The sequence below is a fragment of the Puma concolor genome, chromosome B1 (assembly GCF_028749965.1).
Source record: "Puma concolor isolate L17-30 chromosome B1, mPumCon1.1.hap2, whole genome shotgun sequence".
In the NCBI taxonomy this organism is placed as follows: Eukaryota; Metazoa; Chordata; class Mammalia; order Carnivora; family Felidae; genus Puma; species Puma concolor.
Window position 1 is genome coordinate 186,287,478 of NC_141670.1, and position 18,840 is coordinate 186,306,317.

An 18,840-nucleotide genomic window follows, 5' to 3' on the forward strand; every position below is an offset into this window, starting at 1 on the left:
TGCTCCTCCCCTACTCTCTCTCTCTCTCTCTCTCTCTCTCTCAAAATAAATAAATAAATTTAATTTTTTTTTAATGGGAGTACTAAGTCAATGGGGAAATGAAACCAAACTGTCGAACCAAACTGTCAGCCAGTTATTAATTTTTTTTTGGAAATTTATGGCAAAATTGCTTTACAGCCAATTAATTGTGCAGCAAAGACATAAGGGCCGCTTTCTGGACCTTTCCTACTTGGCTTCTCTCTGCTCAGCTTGTGCCTCCAATTCTCTCCCCTACAGGGAACTTGCGAACGTCTATGGCAGAGATACTTACAGCAAAAATACCAGATACTGTTCCAGACATGGGAACGGCCAATGCAAAGGCCCTGAGATGAGGGCCCATTTGGTGAAATCTAGGAATGAATGACGAGGAAGTCAGTGTGCCTGGAACACAGAGGACCCAGGACCAAGAGGTAGCAAGGCTGCTGAGGGTCATGGGGAGGGCTTTGGGTTTTGCTCTGAGCAAGATGGGAAGTCAACGGGCGGCTTTAGGCGGCAAAGGGACACATTTTTCAAAGTCTCACTCTAAGAGGGCCGGGGAGGAAGCAGGAGGCGCAGTTAGAACGTGACTGTAACAACCCACTTGACAGCCAATGGCGGCTTGGCTCACAGCGGTAGTGGTAGGAGGTGATGAGAAGCGGTCAGAGTTGGGATACATTTGGAAGGAGCCGTTGATTGGCTTTACTGACGGACTGAATGTGGGATGGGAGAGAAAGAAACGCATCAAGATGGACTTCCAGGTTTTTTCCCTCAGCGGTTGGAAGAATGGAGGCACCATTTACTGAAAGGACAAGATGCGCTGGGGAAGCGGGGGAGAGGTTTGGGATTGGGGAAGGGAGGAAATCACGAGTTAAACCTTCAGATGCTGAGGAAGCAGTTACATCTACAATTCTGGAGTGCAGGCAAGAAGTCTGGGCAGGACACAGGAACTGGGAAGTCATGTCCACATAGACGTGAGATGGGGAGATATCAACCATAGCGGGGCATGTAGCTGGGGAAGAGGAGGGGACAGGACTTCGTGCTGGGGCTGCCCCAGGTTTGAAGGCCGGGGGAGCGGAGGAGGAATTAGTGGTGCAGACTGACAGAGAGCTGCTGGAAAGCTTGAGTCCTGGAAGCCAAGTGAAAGAGGGTTTCTGAAACCAGAGCCATCATCAGCCGTGAGTGAGTAAAAAGAGGTGCAATACTTTAAGGCCACACCGTAAGGAAGCACCTTCCATCCAGCTCAAAAAAGGTGGGTTTGCAAACGTTCTTCAACAGCTCAGAAGACAAAGTGTTTCGGATGCCTCAGTCTTTTGCAACAGCTCCCCTTCGGTGACAAGGCTTAGAAAGGAGGGCATCGAAAAGCAGAGAGCTCCAAGGGCGCGCGGGGCTCCCGACCTCCGGTGCGGCGGTTCTCCGCTTTGGCCGGGGAGCCACCCTCCAGCCCTGGCCCGAAGCTCCGCCCCTCACGCGCTTAGGCAGTGTTTGGGTCACGTGACGGCAAACGTCAACCATCACCTTCCAGAGAGAGACTCCTGGTCTCGTATCGCATTCGGAGCAGGGCTGTGGGGACAGTGGTGGCCCACCCTGGCTGGGTGTGCGTGGGTCTGCCTTTGGGCCGCTTTCTGGACCTCTCCTATTGGTTTCTCTCTGCTCGGCTTGCGCCTCCAATTCCCTTCCCTACCGGGAACTTGCGCATTGTTGGTTTCGCTGGGATCTGCAATCACAGTGGGAAGAAAACGCGGCCTTCTGAGAGCCAGGCCCTAAAGTTCCCGCGCGGAGCCGCTTGGCCACTTTGGGTGAGGAGGCCGCTCAGGTAGGTTTTTGTCGTAACGTAGTCGGCCTCAACTCGCAGAACTGCTCACACGAGTCAAGGAGCTTAGAAGTGAAGGGTGTTGGCCTTTTTTCAAACCAAAGATTTTTTTTTTTTTTTTTGAAGTTTATTTACATTGAAAGAGAGAGCAAGAGCGGGGAAGGGGCGGAGCGAGAGGGAGAGAAAGAATCTCAAGCAGGCTCCGCACTGTCAGCACAGAGCCCGACGCGGGGCTCGAACTCACGAAATCATGAAGCCGTGACCTGAGCGGAAAGCAAAAGTCGGACGCTTAGCCGACTGAGCCACCCAGGTGCCCCCCAAACGGATTCTTTTGTTTGTTTGTTTGTTTGTTTAAACTCAGGAGTTGTTCCACATTCCTCTAACTTCTGGGTACAGCGGTTTCCTCTTGGGTGTTTCAAGGTTAGGTGACACAGGGTTAGGTGATGAAGTCTTCTGTGCATCCTGACTATGCCTGAGAACATTTCCATTTTTAGACAGGCCCCACTGGCAGCCCTGTAACAAGCATCTGCCTTTTGGTACAGAACAACTTCTCAAGTGTAAAGAGAGATTTTAATTCTGCGTAAAAAAAAACAGCAAGGCTTGGGGCCCGTGGCCGGCTCAGTCGGTAGAGCGTGTGACTCCTGATCTTGGGGTTGAGCTCAAGCCCCACGTTGGGTGTAGAGCTTACTTAAGAAGAGACGCCAGTAAGGCTTATTCTCAAACCATTATGAGTTCATAATGAGTTGAGAAACGATGATGATGTTAAACAACCACTGTTATGGAGTAAAGAGGCACTTGAGTCTGTCAGTCACTCCCATTTCTGTCTGGGGATAAAGCCCTTGCTACTCAAAGTGGGGTCCCTAGACAGCGTCCTGGGCCCGTGTGCCGAGCCGCATCGGGGTCCTCACAGGCCTCAAGCCCCACTCAGTCTCGGCCTCCATCCCGGCCTCCAGCTGGGTCGGCTCTTCCCTAAGGAGGGGCGCTCTGTCTGCAAAGTCAGGGTCCCAGGCTGCTTCCTGATGGGCTTCTCACACCCCTCTCTCCCCATCCCCTGCAGTCCCCCTGCACCTCCCCCTGCCCAGCCAACAGCACCCCGGGGGCCACCTCAAGGTGGCCGAGACAAACCCTAAGACCGCCGGGAGAAGCACAGGTTCCGCAGGCGGCTTCCCATGACTGTGGTGCATGCACAGCACCCCGCTGCGGTCCAAAGTCAAGTACTCATCGAAGACCACAGATCTTTATAGTGCACGGAACTCAGTACCTCTAGGATACAACAGTGATTCTCCCCCGTACATACCCCTGGACGCTGCTGGGCTCTTCTGATGGTCAGTTTCCATGACCTCTGAGCAATAAATGAGTGACATTTTCAGTAGGAGTCCTTATTAGGGAAATATGTGTGTGTGAATAGATTTTTATATATACATCTAGCCTCTCTCCACTAGCCTTTCTTCCACATAGAGAAGGGAAGCTCTATGTAAGTGGAGCTTTATTTGTTGCCATATCTGCGGTGCCCGGCTATATAGAGCAAAATTAACTAATTCAGCACAATTATTAATACTGAGTAAGGGACAGAGGCCAAGGATACTAATTCAGCACGATTATTAATACTGAGTAAGGGACAGAGGCCAAGGATACTAACAACTTACTCATGGAAGGTCACTCCACCCCACAAGGGGAGACATGAGGCACAGAGATCTGTTTTTCCCCTAACAGACATAGTTGGGAGATTCTACCCATCTGACCCTGGGAACCTGTTATATCTATACAATTATATTTATACAATATCACGTACTAACCAATTCCCAATGGTCCAGTAAGTACCCTGTGGTCCCATTACACTGAAGGCCCTGCCCTTGACCCAGACATACCAGACCCAGGAAATACCCAGACCCTCCCAGCTCCTTGCCTTCTTCCATTAGTCCAAACCCCAGCATGTTTTTACCCGTTGAAATCCTCAACGTCCTCATTCTCTGAAGCACAATTGAAATGCTACCTTCTCGACGCTCTCCTTGATGTTCGTACTGCCTCCAAGCCCTTAACTCCCCCAACTAATACAAATCCAGTGGGCCTGGGTTTGAACCATGGCTTTGCCACTTAACACTGTGGAGTCCTGGAAATGAAAACTGCCTTCCTTTTTCTTAATTTCTTCATCGGTAAAATTAAGGTAACAACAGCAACACTTACCTGTTAGGATGCCACTTACAAGTAATAAAATCCTATTCAAGTTAACTCTGGCACTGAAGGGATATGGTAAGGATAATGGGTTGCTTCCAGGAACCCAAGGGCAGGAATCTAGTTGAGCATCAGTAAGGGGTTAGAAATGGGAGTGCTCTCATTTTAATGGGGGTGTCTGTTTCGTTCTCCCTGCAAACCAGTTCACGTCGCAGGTCAGTTCCTATGCGAAAACAAGGCCCACGTGATCTCCTATTTCCTTCCTGCGCAACTTGACAGGAAGCTTTTTCAGTGGTCCTATCAGCTACCATGGGGGTAAAAACAAGCACACAGTTCCCAAGAGCCCATCTCATGGAAGGCGCTTTTCTAAAGAAGGCTAAAAGGCCAGAGATGGGAGGGCTTTTCATAATGTGGCTCATGATCTGAGCATCCTTCTCAAAACTGCCTATTAAATGGGCTCATAGGAATTTGAGGAATAAGAAATGTTTTCATGTAAACGCCTTGGCACATAGAATACACTTAATACGTTTTATTCCAGAATTTATGGTTTGTAGCCCCCTAGAGTGACTTGCCTAGCGTCTGTTCCCCATCGTAGCAACCTCAACTTCCTTTGTGGGTAATGATCTCTTTCCCCATTGGTTGTCAATTCAGGCCTCAGCACAGGAACCAAAAGGTCGCGAGAGGTTCCTTTTTACCGACCCTTCCTGTAAATGCAGGGAGTGGTAGTGGGCTAGGCTCCCATGACCAGTTGCTGTTATCTGCAAAACTGAATCTGGAGCAGGTGACTTAGGGATAAGAGAGGGAATGCACAAGGGTAGGGGCTCCCTGAGCAGACCGCTCTTACGAAGGAGGCTCCTTAATCCACAGGGTTCTAGTCCTAAACATGATTCTGGCTTCCCTTCAATCCTGTGGGCTTCCGCTTTTCTTGCCAAATCCCCTTTCCCTAGTAACCCGCCTTGCTTTCTGACTTTAAAACCGATTTTAACTCCAATAATGACGATCCCAGTGAAGGTGTACATTTCTAAATCTTTGTGGTATTATATGCAAAACAGTCACATCACTGTTTTCTTGAATGAATAAGCAAAAACCAGGCTTGAGAACTAAACTCACACTGACCCTGAAAGACCAAGCTAAATGGGCTCCTGAACCCGACTGAGGACACCACAGTACGTATCTGGGTTTTGAGGTTAAACAGAGCCAGGACCACAGCTAAGGGCTTTTCCTTAGTGCCCTTCCTAATAACTATGTTATTTCCCTCACCTACAAATGGGACAAAGGAAGAGTGGAGAGCTGCAGAATCCACCACCCAGATAAATCAATGGCAGAATGGGGTTTACGATTTGAGCGCCACTCAGGTCATTATTTCACACCCTGGTCTCTGAGCCCTGGTCTTCCTAACGCCCACATAGAAGGTCCAGAAATTCCTGAAGCTACAATTGGCCACTAAACCTATTGGAGATGAAGAAGACCCATTATCTTCATCTGGAACATGGAAAATGTTTTGAAGTTTACAGGATCATTCCCTCCAGGATTATGAAATGTAGCACATCATTTACATGGAAGGCTTGGCTAGGGGGACTAGCCAGGAGATATTAACATGATAATAACAGTAATAATAAATAGTGACAATAATTAATACCTAGCAACGGAATAGCACTTTTGAGTTCATAAAGCATTTTCAACCTAGAACTACATTTGGATTTTTCACCTTCTCTAGGGCTGTTTTTCTCAACTGGAAAATGTGAGGATTGAAATGGAAGGGCTTATGCCCTATGAAGTTCCTTAAGACAGAACTTGTCACAGAAGCACTCCCTAGTAACCGGCGTCCCTCAGATCCTTTGGTGACTGTGACTTGGGAATTCTAGTGTGGCACTCAGAAGCAGAATCCTGGGCCCGAGGCCACATCTAAATGCCAGCTCTGCTAAATTTAACATGACTTTGGGCACATCCGGGCCTGTCTCTTCATCTCTAAAACAGGCATGAGCTCATAGGGTCGTGGTGAGGATTAGACAGTGCCCATCGAACAACTTAGAAGTGGCCAGAGTGACTTCTCCCACAATCTTGCCTCACCTCTTGTCCCTCAGTCCAGTCCATTCATCATCTTAGCTAACTATTGAGAAACCCCAACCGGGACTTACAATGATGTAAACCCAAATACCATCACACAGGTGGACATCCGCATGTCATTTACACTACAGCCTGGAAGGTTTTTAGGATGAGCTTTGCTATGGACTGAATTGTGCCCCTCCTCCATTCATGTTGAAATCTTAAGTCCCAGTGTGACTCCATCTGGAGATGGCACCTTCAGGGGGTTCATTAAGGTTAAATGAGGTCCTGAGGGTGGGGCCCAATTCAGATAGGACTGTGGCCTTTGAAAAGACCCAGCTCTCTTTCTAGTGTTCTCTTTCTCTCTTTCTCTGGGCCATGTGAGACCACAGCAAGGGTGGCTGTCTGCAAGTCAGGAAGAATTCTCACCTGAACCTGACCAGGCTGGCTGGTGCCCTGATCTGACTTCCAGCTTCCAGGACTGTGAGAAAGTTCATTTCTGTTGTTGAAACCACTCAGTCCATGGTATTTTCTTACGGCAGTTGGAGCACACGAGGACAAGCCCTTAGTGGAAATTTTCAGAAATAGCCACACCCTGACTGAGCTCAGAGCCTAGAATGTTCCTGGCCATTTACAAATTCCCACTTATGTCCTAACAAATTCTAACTTCCGGCATTACCCAGAAATAAGGATGGATATTCATGCTTCCAAGCAAATAGCCGCATATACCATTATCCTTCAGCTGAAGTTCTTCCCCCCAATCACACCATTTGCACCTTTGGAATCTACCAGCAAATTCTCAGCTTGTGAAATCTCTAGGACATTTGGTGATTAAAATAATCATCACTGTCCGCCAAATCACAATTATTTTTCCCCAAAACTTTTCGTTGTATCATCTAACCATCTGAATGCCATATTAAGAACAATAGCCAAATTATGGAAAGAGTCTAAATGTCCATCAGCTGATGAATGGATAAAGAAATTGTGGTTTATATACACAATGGGATAGTACTTGGCAATGAGAAAGAATGAAATATGGCCTTTTGTAGCAACGTGGATGGAACTGGAGGGTATTATGCTAAGTGAAATAAGTCATAAAGAGAAAGACAGATACCATGTTTTCACTCTTATGTGGATCCTGAGAAACTTAACAGAAGACCATGGGGGAGGGGAAGGGGAAAAAAAAGGTTAGAAAGGGAGGGAGCCAAACCCTAAGAGACTCTAAAAAACGGAGAACAAACTGAGGGTTGATGGATGGGAGGGAGGGAGGGGGTGGGTGGGTGGGTGATGGGCATGGAGGAGGGAACCTGTTGGGATGAGCACTGGGTGTTGTATGGAAACCAACTTGACAATAAATTTTATAAAAAAAAAAAAAAAAAGAACTTAGTCATCATTACTCTGTGCTGTGCGGTGAGAAGAACAGAGAGGAGGCGTGCAAGGAGAAGCCAGTTCTAGGTAAAAGGAACCCCTGTCAAGTCACCGAAGAGGCCACCATGGAGACCACCCAGTCACGCTATTTCCTCCTTTGCGTGACGAAGGTGGGTGCTTCTAGGTCGACAGTGTGGGATTTAAATACATACCAGTAACCCTACTTGTCCAGCCCCAGCAGAAATTATCAACCAGGTAAAGGTGCCAGAAATGACTGACCTATGTGTCTGTACTAAAGTGAGGTGGGCAGAATGTAAGGAAATGAAAAGCAGGGACTACAGTCATAATGCCAGAATGAACTTGACACACACCCAAGCTTCATACTTACCTTGAGACATTTTTTCATAGAACGGCACAGTTTAAAGTGCCACTTCCTCAAAGCAAACCATTCTGTAAGTTCCAATAGTTATAACCTATTTGTGTTTGGTATGGATGTTTCTTGTAGTTTAAACCCTCTCCCTCTCTGTAGTCGAGAGTATTTACCCGCCTTTTCAATGAACTCCACATGTGTGAGTAACAGCTTTGTGCCAGGCACTCAAACGAGTTTATCCTGAACACAAAAAACTACATGTATAAAGTACATTCTTACAGGTTCTGACTGGGCCTTGACTTACAGGGCCATCACTTGACCTTATGCTTTAGGCTCTAACCCTTAGGTCAGGGTGAATAACCTCTTTATATACATCAGCTACATCAGTCTCCTTCATGATTTCCTAGCACTTAACTTTTTTTAAGGATTTCTTTTTAGTCTAACATTCTAGATTTTTTTTTTTTTTTTAAAGGGAAAGACTCCCTTCTGTGACCACTTACTGCTAGAACCTGATGTAGCCTGCCCTCTCCATCCCCGTAAATGGCAATCATCTGGAGGTGCAGTGACAAAAAGAGTAAGATACACTTAATGGATCTTTGGTAACACTGCTTGGAAAGGGCTCACATACTGTTTATGGCAAGGAATACATATTTATTATTCTCTTCTGAACTCTAAATCAAGTAATCACTATCAATCTCGAGCCTTAAAAGCTTCCGACTTAAATTGTCTCTTATTTAACAATCACTATTTTTAGAGCAAGAGGTCTTTAGAAAAATTCTGATAACATGTTTTTCTTGGAAGGGGGGAGAAGTCAGATAAAAAACAAACTTGCTAGGATTTAAAAAATATGTAACGTCCCCTTTAACTGTTTCAGTACTGAACACAGAATCTTCTCTCTCCATATCAGGAGGCCCCACTAAAAAGCACAAACCATCATTGTATGTTCTTCTGTGCATCAAACCAAATACCAACTTTATATTGGAAAAGCAAGCTGCTGTTAAATAATACTCGTTAATCTTGTTGAGATTAGCTTGAAATGCTCCTGGATTGGGAGATCTGCCCCTTGGGTGACAAAGCCCCTTTCCTTATTTATTATTTACATGGAGAAAACCCCCAAAACTATCTCTCTGGAAAGCATTACACAGTTACAAATACTGAATAGAAAAAGAGCATAGCTATCGCTTTGACGTGATATAGACAGCAAGGTAAGATTTTTAATACGCAAACTGTGATATGTAATTTAATTCTACTTCATGAACTATTCGGAAAGCCAAGACGCTAACACGTGCATCAGGCACAGCCAACAGAAGACTTTACAATGGTTTGCGTTTCCTTTTTTATTTATTCCTTGAAACTGCCCGTATTGCAGGTTTCTCATGGGCGAAATATGGAACTGAGCAGATTCTTTTTTCTACAAAATTATGGTATAAACTTGCTCAATTTTCTATCTTATTGCTAATAAACCTTACAGGCGCACAGTTTGTAAAATAAACCCCTTAAGGACTGAATGCGTACAGCATGCTGCAAGGTACAAGAAATAAGCTAAAAATGAGCATATAAACCTACGTCTGGACCAACACAGTACTGAATGCCGGCAAACATTTATCACGACACAGGGAAAAATTAATAGGAGATACAGTTCAGTCCTGAAAGGGTTAAATAGAAACCCTAATATATTATTGTTTCTAATCATCCAGCCCACATTACAGTGCTTGAAAACAAAATCAGAAGTACCGAACACACATTTGTTCAGCACTCATTAGAAAACACAGCTGCTTTTGAAATCAAAAGTAAGTAACTTGGTTAATAATTGAATAGCATTTTGTTTAAAAAAGGAACCCCCCTCCCCCACCCCGTGGATTATCTGGTTAAACAGGACGAGTTTAGTTCTCAAAAACTGCATGGGGAATATTCTGTGAGGGCACAGATGGTACCAGTTTCATTAAAAACAAAAACAAAAACGAAAACTAACCAGTTATGATCGCAAATAAGTCTGTGCAGAAGAGGGATAAATATTTCACTAACACATATATGAGGATGCCTTTAGTTGCCACAGTTGAAGAAAAATCAGCAGCAGGTTAAATATTATACTAGTGTTCGATTCTGAAATCATTCAAAATCAAAAGGGCATTCTACATTTAAAGCCTTTAACTGCCTTCCCAATCTATGTGATCAATTCAATGGAACTAAAAAACAGACTGGATCATGGACTCAGCTTCTAGCATATTTTTAGAAATTGCATAGCTCACGAGAGCACAAGATACCCTTCTAAAACAGAATTTTAAAAAACCAGAAACAACCCAAAACTCAAATGTTTTCTAACTGAAGTGGTCACCATTCTAAGAAGAGCATCTAGCATCTCTAATAATGCCATCGGAGGAGGGGCTGTATTCTACTATAACCAGAGGACAAGGCTCCTATAAATTATACACTGAAAATGATTTACAAATCCATAAAGATTTTTTTTTTAAAGCAGCTGACAAAAGAACTACTGATAAAAAAAATAAGCTACAACAGAAATCATTTCAGTCTTTAGTTTGTGGTATGCAGAATGGCATAAAATAGCAAGGGAAATGTCTGTAGAAGTACATTCGTGGACTTTTCAAACAAACAAAAAACAAACAGGAAAAGGCTTTACAGTCTAGTATTTCAAAATTATCTTATTAAAAGAAACAAACAGCCAAAATAAGGTATAATTAAATAGTAAAAAAGCAAAGTTCATTTTAACAAAGCCATAAACTTGAAGAATTAATTTGAGCTGCAAAGCTACGTAAGGAATAGTCTGTTCTTCAAAAGTATCTCATCTGTTATCGGTTAATTTAACATAGTTTTGTATGTAACTAAACATCAAACTGGGAAGTGGAGGAAACTTGTGGCCCATTGGAAGTAAAGCGGCACTGAAAATATTTCCACGCTCCGAACCAAAAGCAGTGTAAAGATTACTTCCATGACTCAACAGAGAAGAATAAATACTACTCAGAAATAAGCAAGTTTGCAAGAAGGAGCTAGTAAACAGTTAAAACAAAGAAAGGTAAGGCCACAATTCTGCCCTTGATCACTGGATCAGATTTGAAGTGTGAGGCAGGGTCAGCTTACGAGAGAAGCTAGTGACTGGAGCAGATCTGAAGAGAAGGCTATACATATAGAATAATGCAGCCTGTGAGTAATTAAAAAGGCTTGCAGTACGATAAAACCACAATAACTCTGATTTAACCAGTAATGTGTTTTACAAGTGACTTCCTCCTTGAAAACTGAGGAAAAGGTGATTTAGAGAAGTTAGGAATTGTATTTACAATGACACAGTCTGAGCAAAAGAATGAGTGATGAAGATAACAAAGCTGGGGAAAGGGGGAAAGCTACTAATGTTTACAAAGTCTACCGATGAAGACGTTTTCAAAACAGCCCATGACACCAGAAAGACAATGTTCTGTATGGCAACACTGTGGGAAGTTAGTTTTGCATTCATAAGGTACTTGTGGCTCCTGTTTTATGGGACAGTAAAAGCTTACCACACTCTAGAGGTAGTTTTGAACTCTAGAAAGAATGATTGTAGTACTAGACTGTGTCCTAGAACATCACACACACGGTTCCTGTACTAAATGTAGCCCAGTGAGTCGGCTGCAATTTCTAAGAAACTGAACAAAGGCCTGACCAGAGTGCAGGAATGGAAGCAAGGAAAAACTGGTGAGCCTACAGCATGGAAGGGCCAACGCACAACCCGAATGCCACGAAATCTTAACTGAATGGAAAAGAAATGTCTTCTGAGTAGGAGACATCTGTGGAGACACTCAGCACTGGGGAAGAGAAGACAGAGGAGTCAGGAGAGAGATGAAAAGATTAATTGCATTTTCAGTTTTACGATCTCAACACTATCTGTTCTAAAGTACTGTCTTCCAAGCTATTTGAGTTGGTCATCTAATAAAAGCATCTTGTTTCAAGGTTACAATGATGTTTTGACCTAGGCTACCAAAAAAATAATAATAATAATAAAATAAAAAAAATAAGTAAACAAACACATGCTTTTGCTGAGATTTTCTCATTATACAATAAGGGCACCATCTACCAGCTGGTAGCAAATACTTCTCATGATATTTTTTTTTTTTTGTCCTATGCTAACAAGGCGGAAAACACCCTGCTGAAGGAGATCACTGGGAACATTCCAAGTTCAAAATAAAATGTTTAACTTACACATAATACAAGTTATGTACAAGATTAGGAGTGGGGCGGGGGACCTGAACGAATCTGGAACATGTAGATACATTTACACATGGGCAAAGGGGAGAGAACACTTCAAATACCAACATGTTCTGCACCATGAATTCATTAATGACTAAATGGCCACATTTAATTCCACGGAAATTTTAGAACCTCTTGGAATACCACTATAAATACATTTAGAACAACAACAACAAAAAAAGGAAAACAAGGAAAGAACTACCAACAGTGTCTGAGAATAGAGACTAAGTTAACATACATTGCATGTACTGCAGGCAAGGCAGAGGCATTTTTTTTAAAGCTTTTGCACAGACTTCATATAATCTTAAAAAAAAAAAAATAGGCGGGCCTTTACAAGATTTGACTTGCTGAAATCAGAACAATTTCGACTCGTGAAAAGTCATAAGACATCAGCTTTAAAAAAATAAAATAAAATAAAAAGATCAGTTCCAGCCTTAAACCAAAAAAAAAAAAAAAAAAAAAAAAAAACAAACCTGGAAGAATATGGTAATTAGGTTAAACAAGCATGGTCAGGCTTGGAACTTGAATGTACTGTAGAGCAAAAGCTCAGACGGGGTGGGGAGGAGAGGGACCTATTTGGTAACAAAGGTGTACTATATACTGTGATATAAAAAAAGGTATGGTGAAAATGTACCTTTTGCTAAAGCTTATACAAGTTCCTTGGTCCGTAAAAACTATGTTAGATTTGTGTCTTCTAGTTTGATTAACTTTTATTCCAGCCACATCTCTATTTCTTGCCCATTTAAACAAAACCAAACAAAAACCAACCAAACAAGAGTAACAGCCGAAAACAATCGATTCCCAATAGTTTGTACATTTCGACGTTTTGTTTGTTTGTTTTACTGCGGCTTCTGCACTTCAGATCAGCACTTGTAGGTAATGGGGTTTCTGAACAGTATCACCTGGTATGAAAAGTTTTCCCAAGAAACCACAAAAGATTGTTCATTTTTTTTTCTTTCTTTCTTTTTTTTTTTTTTTTTTTGTCAACATTTTGCCGCACTCAAGTCAGTTTAAGTCCCAGCAAGAAGCCGGTAGTTAGGACACCACTGTTGCTGCAGATGATGTGACACTGGTAGAATTTGTGCTGACATTTGTGTAACTTCCCTCGCTGTTTGTGTTTGATTCATTAGGGGGCACTTGGCTTGAACTGGCTCGAAGGATTGCTCCTGCCGCACTGCAGTGTGGCCGTGGCCCTGGTTCCGGTGTGTAAGTAAAGGTAAGGCTGGTGGAATAAATGATTCCATCATTACGGACCAAAGTTACTGGAACCTGGACTGGCTGCCGGACCCATCGCCAGCCCTCCCGGAATGCAGAAATGTCTGGGACAACACAGAGCATACTCTCTCCACATCTGAGGAGGAAATATAAAGCACTTAAAAGGAAGGTAAATTTTAGAACTGGAACTTAAAACAAGGTTGCTCGATACATTACAATCAGTATTAGGAAAGAATCTCATGTACCCAACCCCATCAAAAACTCTGGATGATGTAAAAAGTTTCATTAAGTACCTGTACATAGTTTCAGCTTCTACATCCCCAAACCACACTCGTAAATTTGGAGTGAAATTCTGTCCTGTAAGTTCAAGCATTGCTACGTCCCCACCGCCATTCAACTGAAATTCACAGAAAATCAGAACAATGTTGAGAAAACTTTTCATTTTCCATTAAAGTACACATATTAGTTTTTCATTTGACTATGATTTGTGAAAAAAATGGAAAAATAAAACTCTTAAATAATATGATTATAAGGACAAAATGAGCTAAAAACATCTCAAGATAATATAGTTGACTTAAACTTAAATTTTCTTGTATAAAAAGTATGCTTTTATTTTTTTTAATCAACAAACGATGTATTAACAAAATCTCCAAATCTTATGATTAATTGTGAAATAAAATCATGCTAAGTCAGAGCAGAGAAAGCAACTGCAAAGAGCTAAAAGTCAACTTGTAAGTGGTCTCACCTGAAGACTTTCTACGACAGGCACAGGGGTGACTGGGGCAAGGACAGGGCCCATCCCCTCGTAAAATGTATACTCTGCCTTATCCGTACTAATGATTGTCCAGGAAGCTCCATCATTTATCATCTCTTTATTTGGTTCTTTTGGGCATGGAGTGGCCTGATGAAGAAAGAAATGTTTAGACGTGGAAGTTTATATACACTGCAGTATAAAGACAATTTTAACAAGGTAACATTCATAGACTGGAGTTAACAGGCAGACAATTTACTACAAATTTCTGAACTTTCCAAACATGGTGCTCTGCCAATCCCTAACTAAACACAGAGCATCAGTATGACAAGCTCACATCCAGTAGTTTTTTATACCATGAAATATTTCAGTGACATATTAAAAATAATACCTTTCAGAATACCCATTTAAGAGCACACCAGTACCTGCATAATTTCTTTAATAAAAGATAGTATTCGTGATGTAAATAGCTACTTAAAACTCTTTATGGATCCCTAAGAGAGTAAGAGCCCTTCAAGCGTCGAGAGCAGTTGAACCTAGCTATTTCCAGCAGGAGGAAACCAAGATGTGAACTGGCAACCCCCCACCCCTACCTTCAAACAGCCAGGCCAGTCCAGCAGTTCTGGGCTGAGGAGGACGGCTGTATGTGGCCATCTCTCTGAAACGGGGTCTTCAGGTGTTTACAAGTGCGTTTCACACGAAGTGTTAACCATCCCACTAAATCATCTGCCCATGTCATAGACGTCTTTGTGAAAGACTTCTAGTAAATGCAGTTAAAAATCAGCTTTCGAAACATTTCCTCATTACTCTCTAGGAAGACCTCGACGTAAATCTGATAATTATGAACCCTCCCCAGAAATGTGTGTGCATCTATATACAACATCTTCACACAGTTTCAGAGGACTCAATGAACACCCAAAATCTTTTGGATGATCTGAGAACCTTTTTTGATTCCCAGAAACAGATATTAACTGTCTCTCCAAGAACATGTTTATGGATTTGAGTTCTTCCTTGAGGTGGGATGACTGCCATATCTCAGGATCAAGTAGGTTAAGAACCTTCAGACTTGAGAAAAATACCTGAAAACGGCTTTGTGTCTTTGGGTACAATTAACATTAAACAAGAGTTTTAGGTTTCTGTATGCTGCTAACCGAATAGCTGACACATTTTTTTTTTTTTTTAAATCAGTAATTTAAGAACATACCTGAAACTGGATTATTCTTTCTTGAGAAAGGCACAAGTACATTCTTTCTGTATCCTTAAGGTAAAATGCACATTTATGGAGTTGTGACACAGGATCATCTGCATCCAGTAATGCGGTTTGCTTATCCACTTTCCTAATTATCTATAGTTCAATAATTAAGAAAGAAAAGGTCATCACATATGGAGAGCTTTCATTCTGGACACTGCCAAGGGCACACGGAAAGAATACGCTATAACAACACATCACAGTGTATATACAAAAACATTTACAAACACTAAGGCTAGGTATAAAAAATACTTTCAGATCACAAGCATGGTAGAATGTGGAAATGGTTACCTTCTTCTGGGAATACCTGAAAAACAGGGCGGGCAGATACTCGTTTTCTAGATCACTGCCTTTCAAGCTTTACTGTGCATACAAATCATCTGGGGTTTTTGTTAAAAACACATCTGTTCTAATCCCACAGATTTCACGTGGGCCTAATAGTCTGCATTTCTAACAAGCTGACAGGTGGTTAACCCTGCTGGCCAATGGACCGTATTTTATGTAGCAAGTTCAGTTGATTTTTCCAATGATATACAATCACATCAGAAGAAAATCTCTGAAGACTACTCTCCCTCCCCCCTCCCTCCCTCTCCGTGTGTGTGTGTGTGTGTGTGTGTGTGTGTGTGTGAGTGTGAATGTGTGAGTGTGAATGTGTGAGTGTGAATGTGTGTGTGTGTGTGTGTGTACATATACGTATACATATAATTAAAAACCTGGGGCACCTGGGTGGCTCATTCAGTTGAGCGTCCGACTTCGGCTCAGGTCATGACCTCACAGTTTGTGAGTTCGAGTCACGCATCAGGCTCTGTGCTGAGAGCTCAGAGCCTGGAGTCTGATTTGGATTCTGGGTCTCCCTCTTTCTCTGCCCTTCCCCCATTCACCCTCTGTCTCTCTCTTCTTTCAAAAATAAGTAAACATTAAAAAAAAAAAAAAATACCCAAACTTCTAACTTCCTCCAACTCACAGCTCAGTAAATGGCACCACTACTCACTCAAATCCAAAAACTTTGGAGTCAGCCTTGACTCCTTGTTTTCTCTTATACCTAATCATCCAAACTGTCAACAAATTCTATTAAATCTACTTTCAAATAAATGGGCCATCTCTCATCACCTTATGCTACCATCCTGAATTATGACCAAAGTCCAACCACTGTCTCTCTGTTCCCACTGCTATACCCCATGTTCTCCTCTTCACAGAGCAGCCAGAATTATCCTCCTAAGCATAAATCAGTCATCATGCCCTGGTTCAAACCTTCCAGTGGCCTCCTGGCATATGTAGGTAATATAAAGTCCATACTCTAGATACAGAGAGAGACTCTACAAGATGCCATCACATCTACAAGGCTGACCTTGTAGCCTCATTTCCCACCCCTCCCCAGTTCAGACTACAGCGCCTTCCTCACTAGTCCTCACCACTCCGGTCTGACATTCTGTCTCCACTTGTGCTGTCTGTCTGAAATGCCCTTCACAGTTTGTGGTTCCCACCTTTGTTCTGGTCTCTGTTCAAATATACCCACTTTGAAGATTTCTCCGACCACTCCAAGCACTCCCCAAGGTCTCTAGGTCTTTACCCTGTTTTAACTTACTTTCCTAACATTTGTGTTAACCTTTAATACATTAATATGGTTATTTCTTTAGCTAATGTTGTCCATCTCCCTAAAACTGCAAGCTCCATGAGGAAAGAAAGCCCATCTTGCTCACCACTGTATCCAGCATCTACACAGTGTCTGGCACATGGAAGGTTCAGGACTATTTATAGAATGAACCTGTGCACGTAGGACAGTAACACATTGCTCCACAATGAACATCCTTCACAGTAACTACTGAGTTTTATGAGGATTAAATCAATATATGTAAAGTGCTCAGAACAATACTATTGATATCATGCAATAATATTGGCTTTTATTACTTGGTTTACATCTCAATATCCAAAGATTTTTCTTTAACTAGGCTACAATTGTATAAAGTCCCCATCTTTGAAGTTAGCATTCTTCATGTTTACATTTTTTAGCTCTGCAGGTCATTTAGTCAGAATATCTTCCATTCTACTAACACCACACCCATTTTTGAGTTTAAAGGGAGACAGTACACTTTAGCAATAAGAACTTCTAAGACAGTCTTCGAGACTGACTAAATTCAAGCAAAATGTTTCAGTTTGATGCTAAAGTCTTAGGGCAATATTTAAATTTGAGGAGGTCTGGATTTTAGAGAAATAACTGAGTTTTGAATGATGTAAGCCTTCAGCACTCACTCATCCTTCTCCTCTACGTGAGAGTCATGACTCATCTGCAGTCCTGTTATTTGTGCGCTCCACGGTTTCTCCACTAACTAGTAATAAGCACATCGTGAACATGAGCCACGTTTGGTTCGATTTTATCCCCACAACAGTTCTTTGGACAGAGACCCTATTGAACGACCTCTCACCAATAAAGAAACCAAAGATGGCCACTACTATTTGGCATCAGAAACTTGCTTTGGTCATTTCTAATTATCAAGAAAAGGAAAGAAATCTGAGACACCTGGCAATGCAAATGTTACAACGTAAGCCATGTGTGTGGTGAATTCTACATTCCTAAACCATCAGGGAGAACTCCAGCCGGCGCTCTCTCCTGTGCTGGCTCTGTAGCTCGCTGGTACAATATCTACCGTATTTCTGAGATAAACTGGATACAGCCCAACACTGTGTCCCTACCCCCCACCCCCGGACCTTGAATCAGACATACTCCTAAATCCCCTCCGTCTTTAACATAACTAACTTTTCTTTCTGAAAAGGAGGGGGAATATAAAGGCGGGAGTATAAGGGGCTTTTGCGTTCATTTTGCGAAGAAAAGCAGTTTTTACAGTTTCAAAATCGTCCTAGCGAACAAAAAGTCCTAAACACCGTGCTTCTCTCTCAGAGTATGAGATAACAATTTAATTTTTAATAACTCTATCTTCTTGTTGGAGAGTAAACTAGTAAAAACTATGCTTATATTTTTAAAGAAGTAAGAATTTCTATGCTTCTGAAAACTTGGTCCTGTGGTGGGAATATCAGGTACCACAAAAAATGAATATAGTATATCTGTACTGGTTAAGGAAAGAAATCATAATGCAATTATTTAGTGCCCTCTGTTGAACATGTTCAGACATGCAACCAAGAAGCAAAACGCCACCAAAACTTATTAGAAACAGTGTAACAGAAAGTCATTAATAATGCATTCACAAAAATTGGCTGTCTGCCTTATATCGGTTTTTAAATAAGGTGGGGTGTGATTGTCAATAATCAATAGCAGTGATTATTGACACGTCTTCTTAAATTAAAAAATGAAACCGAAGCGTATTTTTACATCTGAACGTTGTGCCTTTTTGGTGTTCTTAATTTTCACCACACACAGCAGCAAGAGCAGAGCATACCAGTCTTGGGAGAGCCATGCCGGTAACCGAGCACACAAGTTTGACTGTCTGTCCATAGTGGATGTAGCCATCACGAACTGTGAATTCTTCTCCTTCTGATTCATCATCATCCACTACAGTGGAATGACAAAAGAGATCGAATTATTATCTTTTAGAGTTCTTTAATCTACTTAGGAAAATGATAAAACTTAATAGATCTGATGTCTTATTATC

At 42.2% G+C, this 18,840-nt stretch overlaps 2 protein-coding genes across 13 annotated transcripts in view; both read right to left on the reverse strand.

The window, feature by feature from the left end:
• LOC147582065 (uncharacterized) overlaps nucleotides 1-2,402 on the reverse strand; it is a 37,035-nt gene extending 34,633 nt beyond the window's left edge. For both annotated transcript variants that reach the window (XR_015250533.1, XM_086705279.1), the window contains exon 1: nucleotides 1,221-2,402. The gene's annotated coding sequence lies outside the window, so the exon portion shown is untranslated. The remainder of the gene's footprint in view (nucleotides 1-1,220) is intronic.
• Nucleotides 2,403-9,106: 6,704 nt separating this feature from the next.
• Nucleotides 9,107-18,840, reverse strand: part of RBPJ (recombination signal binding protein for immunoglobulin kappa J region) — a 220,555-nt gene continuing 210,821 nt past the window's right edge. For all 11 annotated transcript variants that reach the window (XM_086705283.1, XM_086705281.1, XM_086705280.1 and 8 more), the window contains 5 exons: nucleotides 18,628-18,740; nucleotides 15,191-15,331; nucleotides 13,981-14,136; nucleotides 13,529-13,632; nucleotides 9,107-13,371 (listed from right to left, as the gene is read on the reverse strand). In XM_086705283.1, the coding sequence (XP_086561409.1) occupies nucleotides 13,056-13,371; nucleotides 13,529-13,632; nucleotides 13,981-14,136; nucleotides 15,191-15,331; nucleotides 18,628-18,740 (830 nt within the window). In that variant the 3' untranslated portion in view covers nucleotides 9,107-13,055. The remainder of the gene's footprint in view (nucleotides 13,372-13,528; nucleotides 13,633-13,980; nucleotides 14,137-15,190; nucleotides 15,332-18,627; nucleotides 18,741-18,840) is intronic.